Source organism: Neurospora hispaniola (assembly GCF_033458365.1).
Source record: "Neurospora hispaniola strain FGSC 10403 chromosome Unknown B0T23scaffold_8, whole genome shotgun sequence".
Lineage (NCBI taxonomy): Eukaryota > Fungi > Ascomycota > Sordariomycetes > Sordariales > Sordariaceae > Neurospora > Neurospora hispaniola.
Window position 1 is genome coordinate 516,294 of NW_026944413.1, and position 26,665 is coordinate 542,958.

The window sequence follows — 26,665 nt, forward strand, 5'->3', positions numbered from 1 at the left end:
GGTCTATATTAGACCAATTTTAAAAAATATAATTGTACAACGGTTATAATATATTAAAATTTCAATAACCCGGAATATAAGGTTCGAATACGGTTCGGCAGATATAACGTTTATTGACAGCCCGGTCCTACTTATATTATATATTTTAGTACGGAAACACTTAAAAACTTATAAAAACACTCAAATTTCTAAGTCTTACCTACTTCTGGGTTTCTAGTAGAAAACACGTCGATAAATACTAACTTTCTAGTTATTTTGCCAATCTCTAACTATATTTGGAAGGTGATATGCCCTGTATTAGCGGGTAACTTCTCTCGGCTACCCTAGTTCAAGTTTGGGTAAGTTTCCTAGAGTTTGTTATAGCTGAGCCAGACTGGTTGCTAAGACTACTCCCGTAGTCCGTACTCCTATTTAAGCCTTTTAGTTGGGCGCATCCTTATTACATCTACCCGCATTATCTAATTGGGTGCATCCCTTCTTAGGACCCACTTCCTTCCTATATTCAATCGTATCAGCTAGAGCAGCACTTCTCTTCTTCTCTTTTACTCCTTATAATTAATTATTTATAACATTTATTAAATTAGTAGTACTAACTACTTACCTAATATATATACTATAACACTTAATTAATTATCCCTTCTCTAATTAGCTAGCGAACTCTACTACTATTATCTAATTAGCGATTGTAATCTCTCTTTTCAATTAGTGCTGCCGAAAGCAAGGCCGTATCGTATTAATCTTTATCCGACCAATAAAACCCGATTTTTATTCTATACGTAATTAAATAGAATGCCCGCTACCTAATTAGGTTTAGCCCTAGTACTAAATACGTAAAGTATTATATAAATTATATTATTAGAGTACTAGTAGATTTATAATTAAAAGCGGAAGATTATATGTAACTCTAAGGCTTACTATACTAATAGAGTAATCTAGAACCCGGATTTTTTATTTTTCTATTTTCTACCCTATCTAATTACATTATTAGTACTAATTAATTAATACTATCTATTTACCTCTCAAATTATATTTAAAATTTATTTTTTTTAATATTAAACAATTCAACTTACCCCCGCTCGAAAGCGCCTATTTTTTCTCTTCTTTACCATAATAATCCTTATTAATTCTTTTAATCGATTCCTACTATTTAAAACCCAATCGTACAATTTATTATAATTAACCTATCAATTGGGAGACTCATTCGCTATAGCCGACTAGATTACTACTAAATAAATACTTTAGAACTATAATATAAATATTTAAATTTTGCGTACCGACTTTAACCTTCTAAATAAGAAGTTTACTCTTTTAGTTAAGACTATTAGTAAAGTTCCTACCCCTAAAGTAAAGTTGCCCAATACTAATAAGTTTACTAGAATTAACTTCACTTTTAAAATTTAATTACCTATAATTAAAATAAAATTTAGGTTTGATAGTAAAATTATTAGTAATACTAAGGCGTAATTCTTTTATATTTATTCTTAACTTGAGGGAAAGATTTAGGCTTTAGTTATACCGTAATTAATTTAATTTTTTAATAGCGGCGTTTTTAACCCTTAAATTTTTCTTAACTAATTAGTTTGTATTTATAATAATCCTAATAAAATCCAATAAACCGAAGCTACCTTATATATTTTTTAATAGGTTAACGATACTTTTAGTATTTTTATTACTAAATTTGAGCGTTTCCTTTATAAAATTCAAGTTAATTTATAGTCGGAATCCGCGAAAATTTTTCTTCTCCACTAAGCTTTTAATAAAGAAATATATAAATATACTCTATAGATTCGTCCTTAGTTAACTATTTATATAGATTATATTAATAAATTGAAGGAGATTCTCGGTTTTATTTACTTTTTTAGTAAATATAGCGGCTATAACTATAAAGATAAGGATGCTATAGATATTTATGCTATTTAAGGAGCGTTGAATTCTATTGAGTTTAATTATATAACCCCCCGTAAGGCTCTACCTCCTATTCTTAATACTACGGTACCGGCTATTAGAACTTTATCTTCTTCTTTATATACCTAATTTTATATTATTATAATTCTTAATAATAATAGCAATAACGATAATAATAATAATATTTTAATCTTAAATTACAATTCTCGCGCTTTTTATTCGTTAAATAACTTTGAATATAAGTTGGAATGTGTGTATTATAGCGATGGATTGGTTAGATAGGGTTGCGATTTAAATTAATTAGTCCTAAGGATATAGAATTAGGTTAAGGCTCTGCGAGTACCTTGATAGTTACGTGGATTGATGGATTTCTGGTGGTTATTTATTGATTCTAAGTTCAAATCTTTCTTCCGCCGGGTGGGTAATATTATAGTTAAATTAAATTAGTTATTAAAATTATTCCCGTAGTCTGTACTCCTATTTGAGCCTTCTGGTTAGGCGTATCCTTATCGTATCCACCCGTATTATTTAATTAAGTATATCTCTTCTAGGGACCTACTTCCTTCTTGTATTTAGTTGTGCCAGCTAGAGTAGTACTTTTCTTCTTCTCTTTTACTCCCTATAGTTAATTATTTATTATATTCGTTAGATTAGCAGTGCCAGCCACTTGCCCAGTCTACGTGCCGTGACAGAGTTTCCGCTGCCCAAGTTGGTTAGTCGAAAAAAAAATTAATCTTGGCAGTAAAAATCCCTGTCTCTTTCAAACTGTTGACAGGAAAAGTTTGAGCCGATCTGGGCTTAAGGAAAAAGCCACTTGCACTCTAGTAACTTGCGGAACAGGATGCCATTGGACCTGTATATCGGGCTACACCCTTGGAAGATGGGCAATTTGCTTCGAACACATGCTGTTGATCTCGTTTTAAGATCAAATTGTGCTTTTGGCGATAATAGTCCTATTTACTTCCTTAGTTCACGGGCCCGACAAGATACATACAGGCAAGCCGGCAAGCAAGGCGAGCCAGCGAGGCCAGACATGCCAGAACACCAACTGCGTAACTGACCCTTACCGACGTCGATCCCACAACCTGGTGGCGCGACGATTGAGGAGGGAAGTCTTTCAACAGAAGTCCAACCAGCTATCGTCCGCTCATCAGCACACATAGCCAACCATGACTGAGCTTGGGTGACCCGCAAGATGCTGGGCTGAAGATCAGGGACAGCTCCCTCACCGTCCTTCATAAAATGGTAATATTTCGAATTTCAAATGGTAAAACTGGCTGTAAAGTCTTCAGTACTGTTACACTAGAGGAGGGCTCCATTAGGCGCAGGAGAGGTGTGAGCGGGGTTCGGCCCGTTGATCTTGGAAGGTCCGTGAACATGAGAGACCCGACGTCTGCTAGCGAAATGGCCCCGGAGCAAGACGTAAAAAAAAAAAAAAAAAAAAAAAAAAAAAAAAAAAGTCGCAACTTGGTTGAGTTTCCTAATAGTGTCCCAACACTGCAATGCACCCTGTAAGCAAGGCGCAGTAAGTGTTGTGCAAGTAGCTCCATCGTGAAACGGCGCCACGTGCACCGTCATGCACAGTATCAAGTCTTGACAGTTTTTGAACTCGGTCCCAACTTTACCTTCAGGTTCTTTATAAGGCGAGCATACTGTGTACGTAGCTGGGGGGAGAGAGAGAGAGACGAAATCAGAAGTCTGAAGCTGGACGTCGGCTACGCAGTAGTGTATATACAGTAGGCCGGCAGTGAAGCAATCCCCGTACAGCTGTAGTTATTCCCACGCTCTCGAGCTGTATCTCAATCCACTCGTGATTTGGTGCGCAAGCTACGACCTGTTTGGTATCGATCAACATCCAGTGCAACATTCACTTGGATAGGGCAACTTGGCTCAAGCAACTGTGTGCAATTCTAAGCGGCCTGTGTGGAACCCGTCTGGCCAATAGCAGAGTCATTTCGGCCGCCTGAAGGATTTAGGGTTAGGCGTTAGTATTTAAGATAGGTAAGACAACAAGGTCAGTTCTAGAGAGTGTAGGGGGCTGGCAGGAGGCTCCCGCGTGACGATATATCCTCTTGCGTTCGAAAGTATATCTATCAAGACGTCTCGGGAATGTAGTTGGGTGATGGTATTCAGCAAACTCGACACCGACTAGAGTACGCGCGCGAGAAAGGTGCCAAGCTTTAGGGTCTTGGCTATCAGAGCCAGTGACTGTAGTGTACATACATGGCTCACAGGCCGTTTTTGGAGTAGTACACTACCCAGTCGTTTTATGTACATGAGGTCAAGAGGCAGCATGCAGGAAAACGGATCCGGGCTACCGTGAAAACCTCTACCTCCGGGTATACTGCAAAGCATCAGGAGTTCCTGTGCCGCGCCTACCCAAGTATATATGTGTATGGTTGGGCATGACAGTGTTGGTCTTGGTCCTTAAAGGGCGTAAATATTGACGATAGTTTGGTTCGAGACATTGTACTCTATATCCGTACAACCGAGAAAAGAAAAAGACAACATCCATATCTTGTTATGGAATTTACCTTTGCCCGTCCCTCAACAAACCCCAGTCTATCTGATCCAGGTCATCAAAGAGACTCGTAATTCCGCCGTTGCGGTTCCGTTTCATGCTGAGGCCTGGCCGATCGGCAACAGCTCGGGCGCCAACTGCGGACCGGAAATTGGGCACGGAATGCAGGTGTAGCTAGGGCCAGCTGGCTGCCGAGCACAGACAGTCCGCATCGAGAATTGATACTGGGATCCGGAGCATTTCGTCAGCCTCCGCGCCCTCCAGATTCTTATAACTGGCCATATCCGCAACTCCTATTTCTATCATTCACCCGCTACCTTGTCCTGGCCCTGGTGTTCTTTTTATCTTCCTTTTTTTGCTTCAAGGATACTCCTCTCCGGTTCCTATCCTAAGCTCTCTTTCACAAGTCATTCATTGTGCAACCTGAGAGTGTCAGGACGCGTCTCCCACGTTGTTGCGGCAGTCCGATGATGATGGAGAGATATGTAACCTGTTACGGATAAAGATGACTCGAATATTTCTCTTTAGACTACAGAGGCGATTGTCCTGGCCTGAATCTGTACGTCATAAAATTTACAATTCTCAAGCAGCCGAGGTACAGCAAGACAGCATTCAGCTGTCATGTCACTGACTGAGATATCTACCAAGACACATAGTTTATATACGTAAGTCTTAGATTGGTGTTCGGTCACCTAACTTCTTAATCTACCGTTGATAGCCCTATGCAATGTAATACTGGGTAGTCTGTTAGGTTAATTCTTCAGCCATAGCTTGAAACCTCTTTGAACCTCTTAAGATAAAAAAACTAGCCTTCATCTGAGACTATGATCAGAATAGTAAAGGTAGAAAGTACTTGGAAACATTTTACACTTTTCTGTATCTGTTTGTACGGCTTTTAAAGATATAGTGGTAGTCTCTATTGGTCATGGCATAGCTGGAAGAGCCTAGCGCACTGGCCACTCGGCAATGGGGGTGGCGGACACAGGGCACCAATTATGCAAGCTGAGTATCGAATCTTGAACTTGACATGGATGGTAAACAACTCCGTCCCGTCTCGTTCTCTTCCCTTCCATCACGCTGTTGGCCTGGACATTGGATCGAACTGATCCCTTGCCTACCAACAACCAAATTCCTCACTTCCCGCTTCTTTCGGCGCAGCCTCCCTGATAGACTGATGCAAGACCTTTCACTTTTGGGGGGAAAGTAAAGGCCCAAGTCTATCAGTTTGACATCAGCTCTCCGATCTATCCATTGCAAACGACATAGCTTCGCGGCAGCCACGAGAGGGCACCACCGATCATCTCGCACCTCGCGCTCGACCCTTCGACGTCCGCCAGGCACTCTCTTACCAAGCTCCCGCCGGATCCTCCACTGAGGCCGTTTACTAAGACCACTGGCAGATTGGTGCGGTTGCGTTGCACAGCTCCTGCCTGCATCTTCCATGTGTCCGTGTTAAGCTGCCCTGCCATTGCGTTGAGCTAGGCGCCAGTCAGTCCTCCCTCACCAGGGACCACTGACCATCATCCCCAGACCTGCAATCTCTTTGTAAAGTCCCACCTGCAATTGCTCGCCAAACAAACACTGCAGCGTCACTTCTCCGCGAAAGACGGCACTCCGCATCGTGTATGGCCATTTCCGATTCGAGGACCATGTCGTCGCCGTCGAAGAAACAGCATGAGATAGAGGTCGTGGCCGATAGGGTGCTCAAGAGGGTTGAAATCAGTAGGGTATGTCGTCGTCCAACTTCTTCCGCTCTTCCATCCTTGCTTTCCACCGCATGACAAGCTCCAAGCAGGCTAGTTGGTAACCGTTCTTTCCCGTCAGATGGTCAGAAGACTTCAGAACCGCCTTGCCCTAGCTCAGTTCAAGACAAAACATGGCCTCGAAGACCTTACCCTCGACAGTATCGAGCCCAGATTCGAAAAGGAGCTGCGTCGAAGCAGGCTCCTCGATGGTGATATCTTGTCCGACTCCTCCTCCAGCGCTTCCGATCTTCCATACCCTACGCGAGCCCTGATGAGCTCACCACTTAAGGCTCCCGTCTTCTCTGATGCCATCGGATCCAGCAACGGCAGCTCGGGTCATCGCAAGCGCTCGTATCTGGCATCCTTCGAGTACGACCCAAACATGTCGAGTCCGAGCAAGAGGTTCCGCCAGTCACCCACCGCTCACCGTTCTTTCACGTATGGCAGCCACTCATCGTGGAAAGACCACCACGACTTGACTCAGTCATCGCCCATGAAACCCCAGCGACAACGGCATTTTACTACCTCAACAGGCCCCAACGTGGCCTTGTTTGATACCTCGAGACAAATGACCAATGTTCTGGCCTCGCCTGGCTACGGTGCCAATCCCTCAGACGATGAAGACGATCCCCCCGTACACTCGTTTGCACGCTCTCACGTGCGGGTATCGCCGCCAAGGACGCCGCCGATGCGCACTCGCAATGTTCTCGGCGGAAGAAAGAAGGAAAACAAGCCACCCTTGCCCACCATTCGAAGGCCTCTGGGGACCAATACGTCGATGGGAGGCCAGCAAACCCAAGAAAAGACAAACGAGGAGGGTGCGGATTTACTTCTATATCTGGCAGCCTCGCCATCTCCTGCCCGTCCGACCAAGAGACGATTCGACAGTAACAATCATGTTACCCACAACCACCACTTCCTGATGGAGCCGCCATCAACCCCACCACCCAAGCACTTGGGCCTTCTGAGCAGCAACAGGTTGGCGTTGCCCTCGTCCATGATGACCACACCTGGGGGCGGAAATCCGTTCCCCAATACTCCTGGCCTTGGCTTCGACTTTTCTGATTTCGTTCACATGACGCCTAGTCCGGCGCAGAAGCCTTGGAAGACGCCGCTTAGCGTTTCACGGAGGCATCTCACGTTTGATGAACAGTCTTGATGTTTACGATTTTTTATTTTTTTTATTTGGTCTTCTCTTGGTTTGTTTTTTGCTAAGGTCCAATACCCCCCCCCCCCCCCCCCCTTTTTTTTTTTTTATTCAGGAAAAATACCATTACGTCACATGTTGGGTCATCTACCCTCGTAGTAGCATAGTCCGTCCTCCTTTGTCGGTTCGCTACGATACCTGTTGGGCGCGCCAGCGAGTGCTTCCCTTTCTCGACTTTTTTCTTCTTTTTTTTGGTATTTCTTACACTGTTATTATTGAGACCTGAAAAACTTGCAGGTCCTGGTCTGAGTTTTGCCTGGAGCTTCGGAGTTTTTGTATCGTTTTCATGGCCTAGACTCTTCATAGTCCTCTTCACCAGTCCTTTCTCACCTCCGTCAGTGGTCGTAAGGAACCCCAAAGGGCCGCAAAGCTGGAAGGCGACATCGATTGACATAGGCTGGATAAGGGCCGATGAAGAGGACAAAGGGGATTCGTAACCCTAGCGGATGCTTCATTATGACCGACCAAGAAAAAAAAAAGGTGCAAAATTGTATGGAGTTGTTTGTTTACACCATTGGTGTTGGGTACCTTTTTTTTACCATACCTGTTTTCTTGCTTTTCTTCTTCTGCTGGCTTGTTCGCCAGTGGTGTCGAATTTGGGTTTTCGGACTGAAAATCATGGTTGAAAGGGGCGACGAAATTATGAGGTACGAAAGCGCTGGGAAATTGAAAGTCAAAATACCGAGTCTTCTTCTTAGGGTGTGCGGTGTCGGAATAATCGCAAAGGGCACACAATTCCACCGCGGCGTCATTGAACGTGTGACGAACATATTGGGCACACGAAACAAGTAGGGGTACGGTTTTGTAGAGCTGAAATTAGAATACTGGCCCAGTTTAAACAAGAATTGTTGCTTCTCTCCCATCACGTCTGCTTCTATACACCAGCAGCTTTGACCTGCCTCGTTTGTGTTCCCTTTACGTCAGTACACCCCTCGTTTAATTGTACACGAAAAAAAAAGAAAAAAAAAAGAAAAAAAAAAAGAAAAAAAAAAAAAAAAAAAAGTCAGGGACAACGCGTGAAAGTTGATATTGAGGCGCGGCCATCATGCATCTATCCATGCAGATTTGGTGATTGATTGGCAGTCAAGTCGATAGGCCAAAACTAGGAGAAAAGAGAAAACCCTAATAGCGCCTGTGAGGTGAGTTGGTGGGTTATGTATAGCTGGTCCTCACGACAGTTGGACTATAAGGCCTTTGGGTCCGCATCTGCATCTTAAGACGAAGGCCGAGGGGTCTGTCAATCCAGCGCATGCCGCCTAGGTCACTATACAGTTCCGATGTCAATCAGACATCTCAAAGACGCTGGCCATTGCCCCCTGCACATGTACTAAGTATAAACATCCCCTATCAACTTAGCAGGTACAAATGAAAAGAGAAAGGATAGACGGCGAGAGGCAAAACAAGAGAGATGCCAGGATATTCACACAATCAACAAGAAAGACCGCCGTGAGACCTAACAAACAGCAGCCAACAGGATATACGTAAATTAAGTCAGAGGGGTGTCACTCAAAGAAGTCCTTGTCATGCATTGCTGTTACTATTCCATAACCATGACGCCGTGATGTCTCCCATAACCAAACTCCTCTTTGTCTACCAAGGCCTTTCCATGAACTTTCTGTAGGTGCTGACGTTTCTTCTCTTATCCTTTCCCTTCAACTAACATCAAACCCAGTGATTCGGTGATTGGAGTACGTTGTCATGACCACGATCAGATAGCAGCCCCCCTCATCATTAGGAGATCCCTTTTGCTGCTACCACCACTACTCTTCTGCTTCCCTTTTCCCTTCCCAATAATGTCATGGTCATGACCATGGCCATGATGACCGCCGCCCTTGCCATCACCTCCACCACCACTCGAAGAACCTAAGGGCCCGGCCCGCTTCGCCCTCCACTGATCGCGCATTTGACGGATTCGATCTTCGCGCTCCATCTGCTCCACACAATCGGCAAGGCGCTGGCGCACTTTGTCGTTTTCTGCAAACTTCTTGGCCTCGATTCGCATCCGGACAACGAATCGGACGGCCGTAAGTGCCATCTTGAGGAGTTTTCCAGGGCGCGGCCTTGGTTGCTGTTTCTTCGAACTCGCGGGGGTGTGAGGAGGCCGTGTTGCTGTTGGGTCTTTTTGATGGAAGAGAGTTGACCGAGGGCCTTGCGGGAAGAGGGGTTGTTGTTGGCTCCTAGTTCGGCGCGAATCCGGTTGATGATTGCTAGATCTGCCTTGTTGCTGTGTTAAGGGGTAGGAAGGGGGGTGGTGAGGTTAGTTTAATGTTTCATGCATCGAACAGGACAGGAGGGGAGGGGGGAAAAGTGACATACCAAGCATCGCGAATTTGAACCTCCAACGTCAGATACCTCTTGGCAAACGCTGCATCCTTTCTCAACCTTGCTTCGCGATCCCAGCATGCCTTCATCCACTCCATTTGCATAACCAGTCCCCTGATCTCCTTCTCGTGCCTCCTTTCCGCCGCCTCGGCCGCGCGGATGATGGCTTCCGTATCCGTGTCAAACGTCCCATCAGCAATTTTAGCCTTGGGGGTATATACCAGTGCCTTTGGGTCGTGACCCTTAGCCTTTGCGATCTCCTTAACAGCTTCGTTGACCACCACTTCAGCCTCCCTGACAGCCTTTTCCTTTTCGTATGTAAGTGTCTTGACGTCTCGATGTAGCTTCTCTGCGCTAGCCCTGTATGCAGCTCGCTCGCTTCTCGCCCGCTCGAGCTTTTTGCGCAAGGAAACCTCTATAGCCATCATCTCCTCTAGTGCCTCACGGTGCTCCCTCACCTCGCGATCAAGCTTATCAGCAGCGAGCTGTGACTCCTTCAGCATGTTGTGCAGGTCGCGACGCTCGCCGAGAGACATGGAGACATCGCTTAAGAGGCTATTGTCGAGATCAGCTGGGTGGTGTTTGCCGAGCTTGTTAGCCCGCCGCTTTTGGTCCTCGAGGGAAGCCGCCACGAGGCCATCGCGTTCGCTCTTGTACTTCTCGCTCCGCTGCTTGTACTTTTTGAGGGCCTGTTCATGTGCCCGTTGAGCCTCTTCAGCGGCAATTTGCGCCTCATCAAGAAGCTGCTCCAGTTCCATCTTCTCATCTTCGAGGTCTTCATATTGTCTTTGAAGTTCGTCCGCTGAGGTACTGACCTTGCGCTCGGCTTCGCGGAGAGCTGTCTTCAAGTCGTAAATAGACTGATGTGCTGTGGTCAATTGCTGCCGAAGTTCCGAGATCTCATTCTTTTGGGCGGAGTCGCCGCCATGGGAGGACAAAGGAGACACTGCAAGCTTGCTGATTGTCGCTTCATGGACTCTGCGCTCCAGATCAGCGATCTGTCGCTTGAGCAACTTGATAGTCTCCTTTTGGGCGGCCTCGCGTTGAAGAAGCTCAATCTCCTTCTTCCTTGCAGCAGTGAGGTCGCGTTGCAGGAGGGAGATTTCATGATTGCCTTCAGCTCCGCCAAGATTAGGGAACAGAGAAGAAGTGGCCTGCTGTGTCTCAAGCTCTGCAATGCGGCGCTCGAGTTCGCGAATAGTTCGACGAGCTGTCACCAGCTCTCCCGGCGCAGACGATGACGAATCGCGAACCTTGGCTTGGAGCTGAAGAATTTCCTGGTTGAGGCGCTCTTCTTCGGCAGACGCCTTCTCAATCTCTTCTTCGAGCGATTTCTGCATCGAGCGCTGTCGCTCAAGCAGGGACCGATTTTCTTCTCTTAACCTACGGATTTCATTATCCAACCTTGTCTTCGCAGAGCGCAAGTTAAGCTTCTCCTGGTCAAGTTGGAATGTGTCCTGGTCAGGACCTTGGTCCCTATGCTGTTGAAGCTCCGCCTCTAATTCGTCACGCTCTGCCGTGGCGTGGGATAGGTTTATCCTCAGTGAGCGCGCCTCGGCATCAAGATTGTTGTACCGCTCTTGTAGCATTTTCTGCTCTTTCATGATGCGGGCTAGATTCTCGTTGGCATCCGCCAGCTGAAGTCTTAGACTCGCTTGACTTTCATTGTACGTCGGAGCATTGGAATTCGAGGTATTCATCGAAGCTCTGGCAGCACTCGATGTGGCCTGGGCAGAGGCAAGTTTCCGTTTCAGATCCATGCATTCCTCTTGTAGTTTTTCGAGGTCCTGGCCAGCTCTCTCAGACTCCTCATCCACAGCAGCTTGCAGAACCTCTACTTCATCCTCCAACGCCGCAATCTTGTCCGTTTGCGCTTGATAATCCAGCTGGGTCTGGCGATGTTGGTCTTGCACTTGGCGCATTTCCTTTCGGAGGTCCTCGAGCATTGCTTGACGAGATTGAAGGTTCTGTTGCAGTTCTTGGATTTGCCGGCTCATCAGTGCCTCTTCTCTCTTGTGCCGCTCATTTTCCAGCTGAAGAGCGTGCTGCAGCCTTGCCTCCTTGTTGGACAGGTTCCCTTCCGTCTGCCGCAGCTGATCAAGTGACACTTGGAGGCCAGAAGCCCGCTCCTGGGCCCTGTTCAATTCCGCTTCGAGTTTTCGACGCTCAGCTTCCCACTTCTCACTGTCGTTATCGTACAGATTATCCTTTTCGCGGCACTCGGCCTGGAGATCCGAGATTTCGTTGTTCAGTCGCTTCATCTCCTCGGCGTACTGAGCCCGAAGATTCTGTTCGACACTGAGGGCATGGTTGTTTAGACGGTCCATCTCGTCTTTGTACTGTGCCCGGATGTTCTGTTCGATATTCAGCGCATTCTGCCGTTCGCGTTCCATATTAAGTTCGAGCGCTGAGACTGCAGTCTGCAATCCGGACATTTCGCGTCGCAAAGAGGCGGACTCATTTGCCATGGCATCGTGACGCTCCTGCAAAAGTTGCTTTTCGCTGGAAAGCTGATCGAGTTGCGCCTGCCCTCGTTCCAGCCTAGCTGCCATGGATGCGCGGGTTTGCTCGAGTGACTGCCGCTCCTGCTGCACTTGGCGAAGGGTCGACTTGAGGTTCTCAACCTGGGCGGATTGCGCATCGCGCTGTTGTGCTACCGTCACACATTCTTGCCGAGCAGTCTCCAGTTCGCTTTGTAGGCGGGCAACCTTTTCCTCAACCTGCCGCGAAAGGCCCTTGGTAATGACCGACTTGTTCGCCATCTCATTCTGCAGCTCTTGCAGGTCCGCCTCCGCCCTGTCCTTCTGTGAAATGGCCTCCTCCGCCTTGTCCTTCATGTCGTCCAACTGCTGCTCGAGACGCCTAACATCGTGCTGAAGATCCTCGATGGTTTCCTGGGCTTCCCGTAGCACGTCGCTAGAGGCTGCCTTGTCCTCCAATTCGGCGATTCGCACCTGAGCCTCTTTTAGTTGTTCTTCAAACTCAGCGGCCTTGTCCCTCAACTCCTCTGCCTCTTCCTCAATGTGCTCCTGTAGCTCCTCAAGTTTTTCGTTCTCGCCCTGGCCCTGCTCGAGCAGTTGCTGAAGGCGCCGTATCTCGGCTTCCTTCTCCTCCACCAACTGGCGCAAGCGGTCCAGTTCGGCACGCTGGTTCCCATCTGAAAATTTCTTGGCCGCCTTCTCTTGCATTTCCATCATCTGGGCTCGATACTTCTCGAGGTCCTTCTCCGCCGTGCTAAGGGTCTTTTTGTAACGCTGCAGTTCTCGCTGCATGGTAACCTTGTCAACCTTGAGCTCCGTATTCTCCTTGAGCGCAGCCTCGCTGAAGCCAGGTCCTGCCTTCCGAAGCGCCTCTTCTAGGAAGTGAATCTTGAGCTTCAACCCAAAGTTTTCCTTTTCAATCTTGTTGACCACGTTCTCTTGCTCACGCAGTGACAGTTGATTGCCGTCGTCGAGAGGACCCTTGGTGCCACCTCGCCGCCTTATGGTGATGGGTGTCGTCACTTCTGTACTGGAAACGGTCGCATCGTTGGGTAAAGGTGTATGGGAGCTGTAAACCGAGGTGTTGAGCTTGGGCAACGGCGTGATATCCTCGTCGATCCTCTCCAGAAAATTCGGTGTCGTCCGGCCGTTCTCCTTGCCGGGCAGGCGCCTTGCACTGTTTCTCGTGGCTGATTTGAGGAGGGGTGTGAATTCTGGACCGCCCACGTTGGTGTTGCCGTTGGCTTGGACATTGCGCCGGTTCGTGAAGGGAGCGCGGGTACCCCGTGGTGTCGACAGGCTCGGCCGGTTGCCATTCCGGAGTTGCTGGGCAATGTTTGCATCTTTGGAGGGCGAGTGGAAGGAGAGCTCTTGGGACAAGTCGAAGTCGGGTTGGCGGTCGAGAAAAGTCGCGTCACCGACGGCGGTGCGCGGCGTACCCAGGCCCTCGACGCCCGGCTGGACCATTATGGCGGCAGGCCCTAGGTAGCAATGTCGTGTTCTCTGCTGGGTATGTATTCCTCATAGATTGTCTGCTTGTCGTCGTTGTGGCGGTGGTCGTAGTGATGATGGTCGAGGTGCTGTGGTGGTTCTTCGTTATTTGGCTGCTGCTTGTCACAACTCAGCTATCAAAAGCAGCCGGACGCGCTCTCACTGGTGAAAGAAAGACAAGATGTAAGCAGGGTGTTGAAAGAAAGAAATAAAAAAGGAAGTAAAAAAATGACTTAAAAAATTAGAAGAACCGATGGGGGTTGAAAAAACCACAACTTGGGGACATGGTATGGCATGGCATTGGCGGGTGGTACTAGATTTACGAACATTTCACGTTCAGGTGCGGTACAGCGCTCCCTGCAGTGTAGTCTAGGTAGTGAAAGCGCGTTGCGACAGTGGGCCCTGCGTGGCCAGCGCAGCTCTTGTTTACTTGCACAATATTGACCAATGAGACAACGCACGGGTAGCGCAACCACGACTAAGTAGGTAGCAACTACTGTGGATAGGCGCTAAACTGTATGAGGAGTGGGACCTTCCCAAGCGATTGAGAGGGGCTAAATAAATATCTACCTTTACACGTAGTATAACTACATAGAGGTAGGTAAGCATATGTACCTTCGAATGGTCTCTTACAGTGGGCATTTTTTTACTTCCATGATATTGTACGTGTCAGACAACTCAACCTGTCTCGCTCGCTGCATGGCCATTGTTGCTCCTACGGTTTCCACTGGTGAAGCAAACCTGTACAAACGGGGAAAGAAGTACATACGGAGGTGGGAAGGCCCTCGAGACACAGTTAACCGGACTGATAATTCCGCGGCGGACAGTTCGAGACAAGACACCGAACGTTGCTGTAAACACGGTCCAACAGAAGGAAGAGACGAACTGCCTGTGAAGGGGCGCACACCTCCTCAACAGAACAAACACGCCCTCGAAGAAAACAAGGAGAGAATAACAAAAGAACAGAAACCAAGCCAACCCTCCCTCCCGGATTCCGGAAAAGAGAAAGGAATACTTGCTACGTATACACACAACCATCCTGACCATGTCCTCCCACCTGCCACCCTCCGCGCCCGTGATTTTTTCCCCCTCCGTTGCCCGCGCCGCCGCCTCCGCCGCCAAGGACTGGTCCTACGTCGACTCCTGGCTTCATGCCAAATATGCCCCGCTACATCTCAAAGTGCCATCCTTCGAGCGAAACCCCGAAACGCTGAAGGCACTCCTCGCCCTAGCCACCGCCAACGAAGCTGCCGACGATCCGCGCCAGCAGATCGCCGACCTGGAATCTGCCACTCAGGTGAAGCTGAACACCAGCAACGCCACATCTCTGGACCGAACCGCTGCCCAAGCCCAAGACGACATCACCCCCTCCTTTCCCTCTCCCTCAGCGTCACTAACGTACCAAGAAGCAAAACAATCCATCTTCTCCTTGCTCTCCGCCTCCCTTACACCTGCCGGCCAAGAATCCCTAACCTCCCTCTCTCACCTCTCCCAAACCCTCTCCCTCCCAATCCCCCAAGGCGACCCCATCCACCTCGCATCCTCTTTCCTCTCCCTATCAACCGAGCTCAACAATCTCGAACAGGCCCGACAGCGCCTGGATCTGCTCAGCTCGCACATCACCGGCGCCACAGCCTCCATCGAGAAGCTACTCGTTCGGCTCCGTAGGCACCCCGGCTGCAGCCCAGCTGCGGGATTGGCCAAGGAAAACCTGGAAGTGCAGCGACGCATCAGAATGTTGGCGGGACAGACATTACCGCAGTTGAAGGAGAAGGTGGCGAACTTGGCGGATGCTGTTGTTGGGGGTGATGGTGGTGGTAGTGGTGGTGAGGAGGAGGGAAGAGGCATGGTGACGGTTGAGCAAGTACGGAGGGAGCAGGAGGCTTATTTGGAGTTATTGAGGCGAAAGCACGAATTGGACGTGAAGGTCCGGGCGTTTCAAGGGTTGCCGCCTGATATAGAGCAAGCGAGACGGGCATTGGAGCTGCTGAGGGAGGGGTTGAGGTCATTGACGAGCAGGAGGGATGAGGCATTCGAGGGATTGGTCGAAGGGGGATTATCGCCGCAAAAAGAGACCGGCACTAAGGGAACGACGGGAAACTCGCGACAGCGACAGTAACCGCAGGAGAATGGCATGGTCTTTGGCTTTTTCGTTTAGTTTTATTGAGTATCGACAACGCTCTTCACCCTCCATAATGCAATATGCCCGTGAACCTGTCTCAAACATTCGTACTACCCCTTTCTTGTTCTTGCCTCTCAGACTGACCAGAGCCCATCTTCTCTTCTGTAATCACGTCAGGCTCACTTTCGTAATCTTTCCAATTCGTTGTTTCCATGTCCGCATCGTCGTCGGGGGGTACCATTACATTACACGCATGCATGGTGTCTGCTCTTGTCAGCTGTTATCAAATGCAATGAAATGGCCGAGCGCCAGAGACAAACTCGACGAAAGGACGCATGCATGCCGAAGCCACGAAGACCAAGAAGCGTGTGAAACCAACAGATCAGAACATCAAATTCAAAGGCATTCACTGCTGGGCTCGCTTGCCTCGACCTGCCACTGCCCCTCCGAGTCTCCCAAAAGGCCTTCCAAGCGTTCGGGTTTTTGCTGGAGGCGCCGCCGCGGGCAGATCCTTGGCCGGAACAGGAGGCGCTCGCCCTCCTGTCCCTTCCCTCCCAGTGCCCTTGGCATCCATTGCAGTCTCGCCTCCTCCTATCTTAAGATCACTCAACGCTGATGACGCGTCGTCTTCATCTCCTCGTTGAAGGCGCCTGGCACGTTCCTGGACTGATCGGAACTTCTCTAGCAATTCATTCCAGCGGATGATGCTGTCGTCTCGACCCTTAAGTCGATTGGGGCGGTCAAAGGTGGACGCACTTGGCGTAGTAGCAGTGCTGCGGGTCAACAACATGTGAGCATCGATTCCTGAAGTGCTTTTACGGTTTGGGGACGCTAAGGGTGGTGAAGAAGGGGAGCCGGCAAACGCCTCGGCGACTGAGCCATGTCGCGAATGAGACAAATGGGCGCCTCCTCCGCTAACACCATTCCCTGTGGCAGAGTTGACATACGGTCTAGGCGCAATGTGAAGATAGCCGATAGAGCTGACGCTGTTGAGGCGATTTTTTAGGGCCGCAAAGGCCGAGGATTGCGGTAAAAGCATCAGAAGCCCGTAGAGACACTTATACAAGTGTGGGTACTTTTCCGGCTCGAGTAGTTGCAAACGAAGATCTGGTCACTGTTAGCCAGCTGTCAATGCGTGTAAGGGTGGGATCTGGAAGGTAAGGTACAAGTGAAAACCGGCGACTCCAGTAGTTGAACCAGCTTGTCGATCTGGATGAGCATATTGACCGTCATCTCGAGCTCGGCACTGTCGAATAGTTAGCAGCGTATACTCGAGGAGCTAGGGGAATACACACAATATCTGTAAGAGATTATAAGCCTGTTCGTAGGCCTGTGCCAGCAGGCAGAGCGAGAAAGTTGCCACTGCATTGTAACACCATGATCGGAAAAGCGCTACAAAGAATGTTTGGCCATCCTACAAGTTGTGAGTACCTTGCCTTTAGAAAGAGCGCTCATAGTGCCATACCTTAGTTTCAAGGTTCCTGAGCCGCTTTCGCAACTCCGCTAATTCAGGCGCAGTGATGAGGTTGTTGTTAAGGTTTTGCACCATTATGCTCGCGAACTCGACGTCCTCCTCCTTTTCAATGCAATCAGCCAATGTTCTGTAGATCCGCTCGGCGCTGAGGCTTGTGCAAAGTTGACGGATTATTAGGTTGCCTCTCGTCTCTAGAAGCTTCCTGTCGGTCGAGAATAACTGCAGTAGGTTAACCATGAAGTTGGAGAAATAATCGTCTTCACTGTTTCTCGAAATTTGCGAGAGAAGCTGCAAGTCCTTGGTAACGACTGCTTCCGCAGGATCGGACAGGGTCTTGAGCAAGGCTGGGAAAGTCCCGTCGTTGAAAGCCAACACTTTTCTGGGTGCTTTTCGGTGCAGCATGATCAACCATGTCAAAGCAGCAACACGGGTAGCCTCGTGATCGTTCAGGAACAACAGTGTCAGCGAGTTTACGGCAGCAACGTAGTCGAGGTCAGCTTGAGGTATTGCCTGAGGTGTTGCCTGAGATGCGACTGCGGGGGTAGGGGCGCGTTCGTTTTGCCTTCCCTGAGCTGGTGTCGGACTGCGGAGGTCGAGGTCTCGTGAACTAGACAAAGACGCCCGATTGCTCGCGTTTCCGTTCAGCTGCTCACTAGGAGCCGGCGGGGCGGATACGAGATCTGCTTCGTCAGAAAGAGAAACCACATAGTCCATCAGCGAGTTATTGACTCTGGCGGCGGCTTGGCGAATAGACTCAACACCGCTAGCCATAGCCGGCAGTAAGTGCGCCAGTATCTTGGGCGTAAATGGCAATACTTCTTCCGGGCAGATATCGAGGAATTCGACGATCCAGCGTAGCGATTCTAGAAGTCCGTCCTCTTCTGGAACATCTATCAGATTCTTCTGGCGATTGGTCCGAGGGTGAGAGGTAGACATACCTAGGGGCGAATCGAGAGTGGCGGTTAGTATCTCCAGGATGGCCTTGTAGTTGATTTGCACGTCCTGTCCGGGGACCCAGTCATCTTCGCTGCTCACATCGTCGTCCTCCTCGTTTGCCGTTATGGAGTCGACCTCGTCCCCATCCTCAAGGGAGCGGCCACCGCCGCTACCGATGGAGTCCTTTCTGCTTTGCCTTGCTGCATCTTTAGACCTCTTGCTCTCGGTTATCCCCTTCTTGACTTGAGCGATGCGTTTGATTTCAGCCAGGAACTTGTCCAGGCAAGCCTGGGTAGCAACATGAACGTCTCGGTTGGAGTCACTGAGAAAACGCAAAAGTCCACCGAGGAATTCTGGCAGGTAGGTGACGAGCTCAAGGTCAGGGATTGAGTCGAGCAGAGTAATCCAGCCAACCAGGAAGGTTCTGCTAAAGGGGTTCAGGGCGAAGATGCGCTCCCGCAGCAGGGGGATGAATCGTTTCAAGGAAAATGCAGTGGGCAAGTCCAACTGTTCGTCATTGACGTTCTTATCGTCTCCGTCGAACTCCTGAGGCTGCTCCAGCACCGAAACATAGGTCGCGGCCGATTCGGAAACGATATCTTTGACTAGGCGATCTAAAAGCTCGGCACCATTTTTGACAGAGAGTTCAGAGTCGGCGCCCAACTAGGCGCCGTGGTAAACGTGTGAGTAACATGGCGCGGAAGAATAGACGAATGGAATGTTACTTACTTTGCAGAGGGCATCGAAAATATAATTGAAGTAGACCAGAATTTCACCCTTGGCCACCTTGGCTATGTTGTACATAGCCTCACAGGCATAATATCTTACCCGAGCATCCTGGTCCGTGAAGCAAGCTAGAACGGGGGGAACAATAACCTCGAGGTACTTGGGAAGCTCCTGCTTGGAAGAGTGAGTAAGGGAAAGGGGCAATTTGATATCAAGACGGGAAAAGACGTTAACATACTGGGCCGAGTGCTATTGCGGCGGCAGCCAGGCCTATCAAGCCACCGTTGCGTGCATGAGGCTGATGAACAGCATATGCGTAGTCATTGCAAAGCTGGTCGAGGATGGCTTCGATTTTGGCGTAGTCCTTGGCGGCAATCAGCTCACGAATGGTACGCTCCAGGCTGGAAGAGCGAGCTTGTGTAAGTCTAGGATCTCGACCGATGAAGGGCATCCACGAAAAGGTCAATGCCGTGAGAAGACTGGCCTGCGGATCCGGGAGCCAAGGCCATATCAATCCACAGGATTGGCAAAGTGGAGGAAAGCGGTGATGAAGAAGGGGAGGAAAAAAAGACATACTCGAGTGCCCCGATCTTGCGCTTGTCATATAGCTTGTCATTGAGAAAGCGCTGAATGTTCAGGTCCATGGCTCAGGTCTTGTCGGGCGTGCTCTTGTTGATCAATCTAACAGGCCTGGGGAATCAAGCACATGCTACTATGGCACCGCTCCAAGCCCGTTAGCGACCGAGACAGGACAGGAGAGGACGCTTACGTTGACTGTGTGCGTCGGTGGTTGACGGATAACAATGGTCAGGGAAGGCCGACGGGGTTTTAAGCAGCGTACCTCTATAGTAAGTGGCTATATGTCATAGATAGGCGCTGCCGTGCTAGTCCAACCTGTCACCAACTCGGTCCGACATACGATCTATGCTTTTGCCTTTGTCGTATGTATCGTGTACGCCCTCGACCGCCTAGCACGCGATGCTGGATAAGGTTGAATGGTGTTGCGGCGCCGGATGGAGCCTTGGAGCCTCTAGGTAGGTAATCTGGCAATATGATAATGTGAAAAACAAGACGCGAAGTGGTTATTCTGATGCAGATCCAATGCACGGTTATAAGGTGATGTGAATGCGGCGATCTGCAAACGCTTTCCCAAACTTTGGCCTCGATGGGACATGGGATGCGGGATGTGGATGATGGAGAGGGCGTCAGGCTGCTTGGTGGTGGTGACTGACGCGCAGCCTGAACAGCTTGTCCTGCCTACTATGGTGTAGCCAAGTTACCTAGTACCTGTACCTACCCGAGCTACCGAAGCGCCAGCCTTTCTTACCGTCCAAACTGTCTGCAAAGACTAGTACTAGCAGTACCGTAACCGCCTTCCAACGTGCTCGAAACGGGCCGTACACTGGAAGCTCTTGGTCGTGCTGTTTACCTTGAGCACGTGGGTAAATGTCAATTTGAGCTATGTATCAGAAGACTGCCTACCTAGGTAGCTTACTATCAGTTTGGTTCTTCTAACGGGGTAGAACTTACCTAGTCTCTCAAAACAGGCCTTCTCAAAGGAAGAGAAGATTATAAAAAGGAAGAGGGGCGGACAGCGCCAAGCTTTAATGTGGGTCTGTAGAAGTAGGCAGGCTGAGTGAATGAGACTACCAGAATCGAGTTTCTATTTGCCTCTTGCCCCGGCCGCAAGACTGCTTGATCACCATCCAACTGCTTCTATAACGTGACGGTCATGTTTTCCACTGGCCGTGTCTCTATTCTCGACGTCTCTACCTTATTCGGCTATTCCATTCTTTCTTGTTTACGTATATGCCGAAGAGACACATGTGTTTGTCTCTTGTTACACCTCCCGAATGTTTACTGCTTCGTGTCACCTTCATATTCTCTTACCTCGTCATTGTGCTGCTCCAAGCATCCCGTTCATCCATCATCCACACCTTCATTCAAGCTCCTGTTCCGTTAATCTGGACTTCTGGACTTGATCGTCAACAACCGTTGTACACAGTTCATATGACAGGTCAGTTGCTAACTACATGCTTCCGTCCGGTTGGTCGAAACTAATCACAAGGACACCCCCGGAAAGCTCCCAGAGTGTCGTTTATAGTTTGATTCACAGTCAGACCAGACGTAGTGATATCTCTGAATGGCCTGGCTCTAAGACGTACGTGCAAAACTGCCTGCTCAAGGAAAGTATAGGTATGCATAACCCGAATACCGATTTTTCTTACATTTTTCTTTTTTTGGCCAAAGAACAAAAAAAGAAAATATACTGAACACAGCGTGGCTCTGTCTTCAATCCAGAATTGTGGGCCATTGTAGCCCATGTAGCCCATCTACCTTATCTCGTCCCTCGCCTGTGACCATCCCCTCCTTTTATAAAATTTCCATGTGCACTACATTTCCCTCATTCGAAAGCGTCACAATCAGTGAGCATGAGAATGTCCGATGCTGCCATCAACAATAGTCTGCTGGCACTTCCTCAAGATAGCTGCCTGCCTAGCCACATCGGCTAGCCTCCCGATGACGTGTTTGTTGCCTTCCACAAATCCGTACAGCGCATAAGGGATTCCAACATCGTTACAGAAGTCTTGGACTAGCTTCTGCGTCTTGCGAAGGTTATGTCTAGGAATGCGCGGGTACAAGTGGTGAATGGCCTGGAACTGGAGGCCGCCGTGGAAAAAGTCAAGCCACTCGGGGCAGTCGACGTCCATGGTGGTGCGCAGCATGCGCTGCGGGAAGGACTCATGAGGGCCCAGATCAGAGGTGGACATGGCGAAGTGTGACAGAGTGATCTGCACGTGCAACGGGCTGGTGACCGCGTGGGAGATCATGAAAAAAACAAAGCGGTTCCAGTTACCATCGATTGCCTTGTACATGATCCCATAACCGAACCAGTACCAGAAGAAGACCTGACCGACAAGCTCGAGATGCCGGTGCCACCAGGCAGGACCGTGCTTGGGTGCCTGGCCCTTGAGCAAGTACTCCCACGAGAGACGGTAGAGGTTCAGGCGGGCGAACATCATGACGATGTAGTAGAGGTAGTGCTGGAGGGAGACGAAGAATTTGGCAAAGATGTCGTACTCCATGACACGGTCATAGTATGTGGACCGCAGATTAGTGAAGAAACGATGGGAAATGGCGAAGAAGGGGAGGTGTTCTATGTCCGGATCGTGCTCAGGGCTGTTGGTGATGATATGGTGAACGTTGTGGTTGCGCTTCCACCAACCTAGACTGAGACCACCGATGAAGTCGGCAATGATGATGCCGATGACAGTATCGACATGGAAATGGTGCGTGATGCCCATGTGCCCGGCGTCATGGGCAGTGAAGACTAGCTGGTGCCAGAAAGAGCCGAGACAGAACGCACTAGGAACGTACCAACCCCATTTTAGGAACAGAAGACACCCGCAGAAGAGGAGAGTATAGCGGAATCCTTCGATGGCGTAAGCAACATAGTTGCAGTCATAGAGTCCTTCGGCCTTGATGCGCTCGTTGAGTTCACGATACTTTCGGATGACGGTGTCTTGCGTTCCCTCATCGAGCGGAGGGTACTTGTCGAGATCGAGCCTGATCTCTTGCCTTGTTAGAGCGTCGAGATGGGCCATGCCATCCCTAGGGCCATCATCGGCGCCCTTGGCACTGGCCTTCTCATCCTCAATGGAGGAAATCGAGGTGAAGGAATCGGATCGGCTTACGGCCGACTTTGACCGGGCGTTAGAACGGGCGCGGAGTTGGTTCAATTCCGGCGCCGATTCTCCATCATCAAAGACCGGGGAAGGGGCGGGCGAAGGGGTCCGTGAGCTCTCGGATTCAGTAGAGGCAGCCTGACTCGCAAATGATGACGATCCGAAGCTAGTGTCCTCATCGTAGTTCGCAGCTCTGGCCCTTATTTCTGGGGACTCCTCCTCCCATTCTTCACCTTCTTCTCCTCTTGGCCTGAACTTGCCTCCTTGTATCGGCGGCAAGAAATTCTTCCATCTCCCTGGTATCCTACCCACTCTGTACCTGTTCATCTGAGCTCTTGCTTCTGGGGAATGTAACCTGTAGTGATTCCAAAAAAGTACACGCTATGAAGTCAGCATCTTCTTCTTCACCGGGGCCCGATAACTATACACCGGACTGGATCCAGACTGTCGCGGTTGGTGCATGATATTGTGTTTTGTACGCACCCGTTTACTTCATCGGTAGCATCCCTCCCAATCATGTGCTTGATGGCCTTGTCACCACCGGGGTGATACTTGACCCAAGCGTCAACCTTCAGGACATATTGATCGACAATGATGATATGGCGACCTTCAGAAATCAAGGCCTCGATCTCACGGCGGGAAATGAAGGGATACGTCCGCTCTGCTGTTTTAACTGTCGACTGCTGAGCCGTTGCGGTATCTTCGGCAGCGGCGCGTGATGGTGGTGGGGGTTTAGAAGCCATTGTTGTCTTTGCGCAAGACTGTTGTGTCTTGAACGAAAAAGATAGAGGGATTCGCTACTGGGTGGAACAAAACACCCGCCGTCTGTGGACAGGGAAAGGTTGTGGTGTTGTCCTCGCAACAGTTCAGGAAACCCAAGGTCAGTTTTGATAGAAATCCAAGGTGTTGATACTAGTAGGTGGGTGGTCGTTGAAGGTGGGACGGATAGGGCCACAGAGGTTGGTGAGTGGTTCGATACGTCGATTCTGATGCGGGCGCTGTTCCTGGGCAGTGGACATGACTACCCGAAACAACGGGCATGGGACGACGTGACATTGGATAAGATCATTCCTACTGGAGGGGTTGACCGAGTGGAAACCTCACCGCTGTCCACAAAGGCGCGTCTCCAACCCAGCTTGCCAGCTCCAGGCCATCCCGCTTGGCGTTTGCTGCACCACATAGGGGTCATACAATACCAGATGTCACGCAAGGGTTCTTGCCACTCCAACTTTTGCGTCTGAAATTAAACCACATTGCTGATCGCCAACGACGTCTTTGGACCCTGGGTGTTCAGGGTCACAACTGCCTGCATGTCATTGAAACATAGGGGAAGAACAGAACAAAGGGTCCAAAGGATATTCAGAGGGTTAGGGTCCCTGGTCGATGGCTTATCAAACAAATAACGTCATGCCAAGCAACATGCCCTGTACACAAGAATACACATCAACACCAGAACGCAGTTAAAGACCGGCAATGATGGATACTGCTACTCGGACTAAGAAGCAGTTGCACCGGCATGGAGAACAGACAAGAATCATCCAAAACCCACAGCCTTCTGATAACTCGGCAATGTTAACATAGAATAGCCAGCAGCCTTCCTGCCTTCCCATTTGGCTACCAAGGTAGCTTTTCTGTATCTTTTAAAATCTCGTGTATTCATCGAGTCTCGAGCCCAACCAGGACCCGCAAGGCCAAATAGCCCTTGTCCAACCAACAAGCGGCGTCTATTTGGCATGTCATGTGAAAACCCCCTATTAAACCCTTGAGGGAAAGCCCGTGACTACAGTACAAGTACACACCTCCTCCCATCCTCTTTCCATACTCCCAATGCTAGAAATCCAGACAGCACAATTTTCCGTGCTTAGAGCCATTCAACGCCAAAACGCTCCAGCTGCTTAGAAGTGGATGGCCTTTGAGTGAGTGGCCATGGCCGCCTCCTTGAAAGCCTCGGCGAGGGTAGGGTGAGCGTGGCAGGTGCGGGCAATGTCCTCGCTGGAAGCGCCATACTCGAGGGCAAGGGTACCCTCAGCAATCATCTCACCGGCGTTGGGACCGATGATGTGGACACCGAGAATCCGGTCGGTCTCGGGGTCGGCGATCATCTTAACCATGCCCTCAGTGTCAAGGTTGGTCTTGGCACGGGAGTTGGCGCTGAAGGGGAAGGTACCGACGCGGTAGGGAACACCAGCCTTCTTGAGTTCCTGCTCGGACTGGCCAACCCAGGCAACCTCGGGGAAGGTGTACATGACCGAAGGAATGCAGCCGTAGTTGACATGGCCGTAACCCTTCTTGATGTACTCGACGACAGCAACGGCCTCCTCCTCAGCCTTGTGAGCAAGCATGGGGCCGAAGGTGACATCACCAACGCAGCGAATGTGGGGGATCTTGGTGCGGTACTCGGAGTCGATGATGACACGGCCGCGCTCATCCTTCTCGAGTCCAATGTTCTCAAGGCCGAGACCCTCGGTGTAGGGACGGCGGCCAATAGCGACAAGAACAACGTCACCCTCGAGCTGTGTTCGAACAATGTCAGCTTTGAAAATCACGACAACGAACAGATAGCCTGCAGGGTATCATAAGCCACTCACAGTCTCGGGCTTGCCGCCCTTGGCGGAGTCGACCTCGAGCTTGACGGTCTCGCCAGTCTTGTCACCGGAAACGACCTTGGTGCCGGTCTTGAAGTTGATGCCCTGCTTCTTCAGGATCTTCTGGATGGACTTGGCAACCTCAAGGTCCATGCCGGGGCCGCCAATCTGGTCGAGAAACTCGATGACGGTGACCTGGGCGCCGAGACGGGACCACACAGAGGCCATTTCGAGACCAATGATGCCACCACCGATGACGAGCATCTTCTCCGGGACCTTCTCAAGAGCAATGGCGCCAGTGCTGCTGATGACGCGCTTCTCGTCGATTTCGAGGCCGGGGAAGGGGGTGACCTCGGAGCCAGTGGCGATAAGGATATTCTTGCCCTTAACGGAGGTCTCGCCGCCGTCGTTGAGCTTGACGTTGATGGTGTGCTCATCGGCGAAGGCGCCGGCACCCTTGATGTACTCGACGCCGTTCTTCTTCAGAAGGAACTCGACACCTTTGGTGAGACCGCTGACGGACTGTTCCTTGGCCTTCATAAGCTGGGCGAGGTTGAGCTTGACATCGCCGACCTCGATACCGCGGTGTTTCGAGTCGTGGAGGATCTGATGGTAGAGATGGGAGTTGTTGAGGAGCGACTTGGAGGGAATGCAGCCGACGTTCAGGCAGGTACCGCCGAGGGTGCCGCGCTTCTCGATACAGGCGACCTATTTCCAGGCAACATGGGAGATAGCAGTCAGATATTGTCGTCATTCGTCGGTGTTGCGGTGTAGTTGATTCGCGATGCGACGCACCTTGAGACCCTCCTGGCCGGCCTTGATGGCAGCAACATAGCCAGCGACACCACCTCCAATGATGACGAGATCCTTCTCCTCTACGGGCACATCAACAGTCAGCCGACCAGAATCCTTTGACGAGAACCAGCTCTTGATGTTGGCAAACAGACCAGACTCGGTCGCATAGGTCCTCCTCAACCTGGGAGAAACGACGACAGGGAGCCTGTATGTGGTCGTCAGGTCAGCCTCAGTACGCGCATGAGAAAACAGTGTGTCGGGCATCCGCCGGCAACCGGGACAGTGAGCTTACCCCGAGGGCTTGAAGGCGGACCGGACGGCAGCACGGCCTATTAATCTTTGGGACAGCATGGTCAAAGTATGTGCTGAATGAAAAACCAGAAATGGAAACAGGGAAAATTCGAAGGAACGAGCGCACTGCAGAGAGATGCCCGGGGAAGCAGGGAATGCGATGCGATGGTGAGACGTCGAAAGTGTGTACTGAACTGCAAAACGCCGCGGGAGAGACAATTGTTGGGATTCGAGGCGGAAGCTATTCACGGCAAGCGAAAAATGTCCAGTCCCACTTGTTCGGGTTGCCAGCCCGTCAGAGGCTCACATCGCTCAAAGGGCACCCGCTTTCCACCGTGCCCGTCCCCAAGTTGGCCCGCTCGAGACAGCGCAGAGCGGA

The 26,665-nt window shown here is 50.1% G+C and overlaps 6 protein-coding genes across 6 annotated transcripts; 2 read left to right on the forward strand and 4 right to left on the reverse strand.

Moving 5' to 3' along the window:
* Positions 1 to 6,075: 6,075 nt before the first annotated feature.
* B0T23DRAFT_398895 (uncharacterized protein) lies at positions 6,076 to 7,330 on the forward strand (the record flags this gene model as incomplete). The annotated part of the gene is made up of 2 exons (XM_062838385.1): positions 6,076 to 6,153; positions 6,251 to 7,330. The coding sequence occupies 2 exons, from the start codon at positions 6,076 to 6,078 to the stop codon at positions 7,328 to 7,330; spliced, it is 1,158 nt and encodes a 385-aa protein (XP_062689034.1).
* A 6,922-nt stretch (positions 7,331 to 14,252) lies between these two features.
* B0T23DRAFT_387690 (uncharacterized protein) lies at positions 14,253 to 15,812 on the forward strand. The gene has a single exon (XM_062837697.1). It carries the CDS (start codon positions 14,717 to 14,719, stop codon positions 15,788 to 15,790), a length of 1,074 nt encoding a protein of 357 aa, XP_062689035.1. The 5' UTR covers positions 14,253 to 14,716; the 3' UTR covers positions 15,791 to 15,812.
* Positions 15,813 to 19,793, reverse strand: B0T23DRAFT_387695 (ARM repeat-containing protein). The gene is made up of 8 exons (XM_062837698.1): positions 19,506 to 19,793; positions 19,168 to 19,330; positions 18,933 to 19,103; positions 17,259 to 18,866; positions 17,089 to 17,207; positions 16,960 to 17,039; positions 16,741 to 16,900; positions 15,813 to 16,566 (listed from the first exon to the last, which is right to left on the reverse strand). The coding sequence occupies exons 1-8, from the start codon at positions 19,571 to 19,573 to the stop codon at positions 16,200 to 16,202; spliced, it is 2,736 nt and encodes a 911-aa protein (XP_062689036.1). The 5' UTR covers positions 19,574 to 19,793; the 3' UTR covers positions 15,813 to 16,199.
* On the reverse strand, positions 15,891 to 16,052 carry B0T23DRAFT_324234 (uncharacterized protein; the record flags this gene model as incomplete). Its single annotated transcript, XM_062835410.1, has 1 exon — positions 15,891 to 16,052. The coding sequence occupies one exon, from the start codon at positions 16,050 to 16,052 to the stop codon at positions 15,891 to 15,893; it is 162 nt and encodes a 53-aa protein (XP_062689037.1).
* A 1,378-nt stretch (positions 19,794 to 21,171) lies between the features above and the next one.
* On the reverse strand, positions 21,172 to 23,442 carry B0T23DRAFT_226348 (fatty acid/sphingolipid desaturase). The gene is made up of 2 exons (XM_062833811.1): positions 23,099 to 23,442; positions 21,172 to 22,970 (listed from the first exon to the last, which is right to left on the reverse strand). The coding sequence occupies exons 1-2, from the start codon at positions 23,356 to 23,358 to the stop codon at positions 21,353 to 21,355; spliced, it is 1,878 nt and encodes a 625-aa protein (XP_062689038.1). The 5' UTR covers positions 23,359 to 23,442; the 3' UTR covers positions 21,172 to 21,352.
* Positions 23,443 to 24,510: 1,068 nt separating this feature from the next.
* On the reverse strand, positions 24,511 to 26,346 carry B0T23DRAFT_324569 (uncharacterized protein; the record flags this gene model as incomplete). Its single annotated transcript, XM_062835438.1, has 4 exons — positions 24,511 to 25,128; positions 25,204 to 25,908; positions 25,996 to 26,200; positions 26,288 to 26,346. 4 exons carry the CDS (start codon positions 26,344 to 26,346, stop codon positions 24,511 to 24,513), a joined length of 1,587 nt encoding a protein of 528 aa, XP_062689039.1.
* Between the last annotated feature and the right edge of the window lie 319 nt (positions 26,347 to 26,665).

Coding starts and splice junctions, on each gene's coding strand:
- B0T23DRAFT_387690 (XM_062837697.1), top strand. CDS start 14,717: ATGTCCTCCCACCTGCCACCCTCCGCGCCCGTGATTTTTTCCCCCTCC.
- B0T23DRAFT_387695 (XM_062837698.1), bottom strand. CDS start 19,573: ATGGACCTGAACATTCAGCGCTTTCTCAATGACAAGCTATATGACAAG. Junction 16,901..16,959: donor GGAGTCGCCGGTTTTCACTT/GTACCTTACCTT, acceptor AACAGTGACCAG/ATCTTCGTTTGCAACTACTC. Junction 16,567..16,740: donor CTTCACATTGCGCCTAGACC/GTATGTCAACTC, acceptor GTTGACCCGCAG/CACTGCTACTACGCCAAGTG.
- B0T23DRAFT_226348 (XM_062833811.1), bottom strand. CDS start 23,358: ATGGCTTCTAAACCCCCACCACCATCACGCGCCGCTGCCGAAGATACC. Junction 22,971..23,098: donor GCTACCGATGAAGTAAACGG/GTGCGTACAAAA, acceptor GAATCACTACAG/GTTACATTCCCCAGAAGCAA.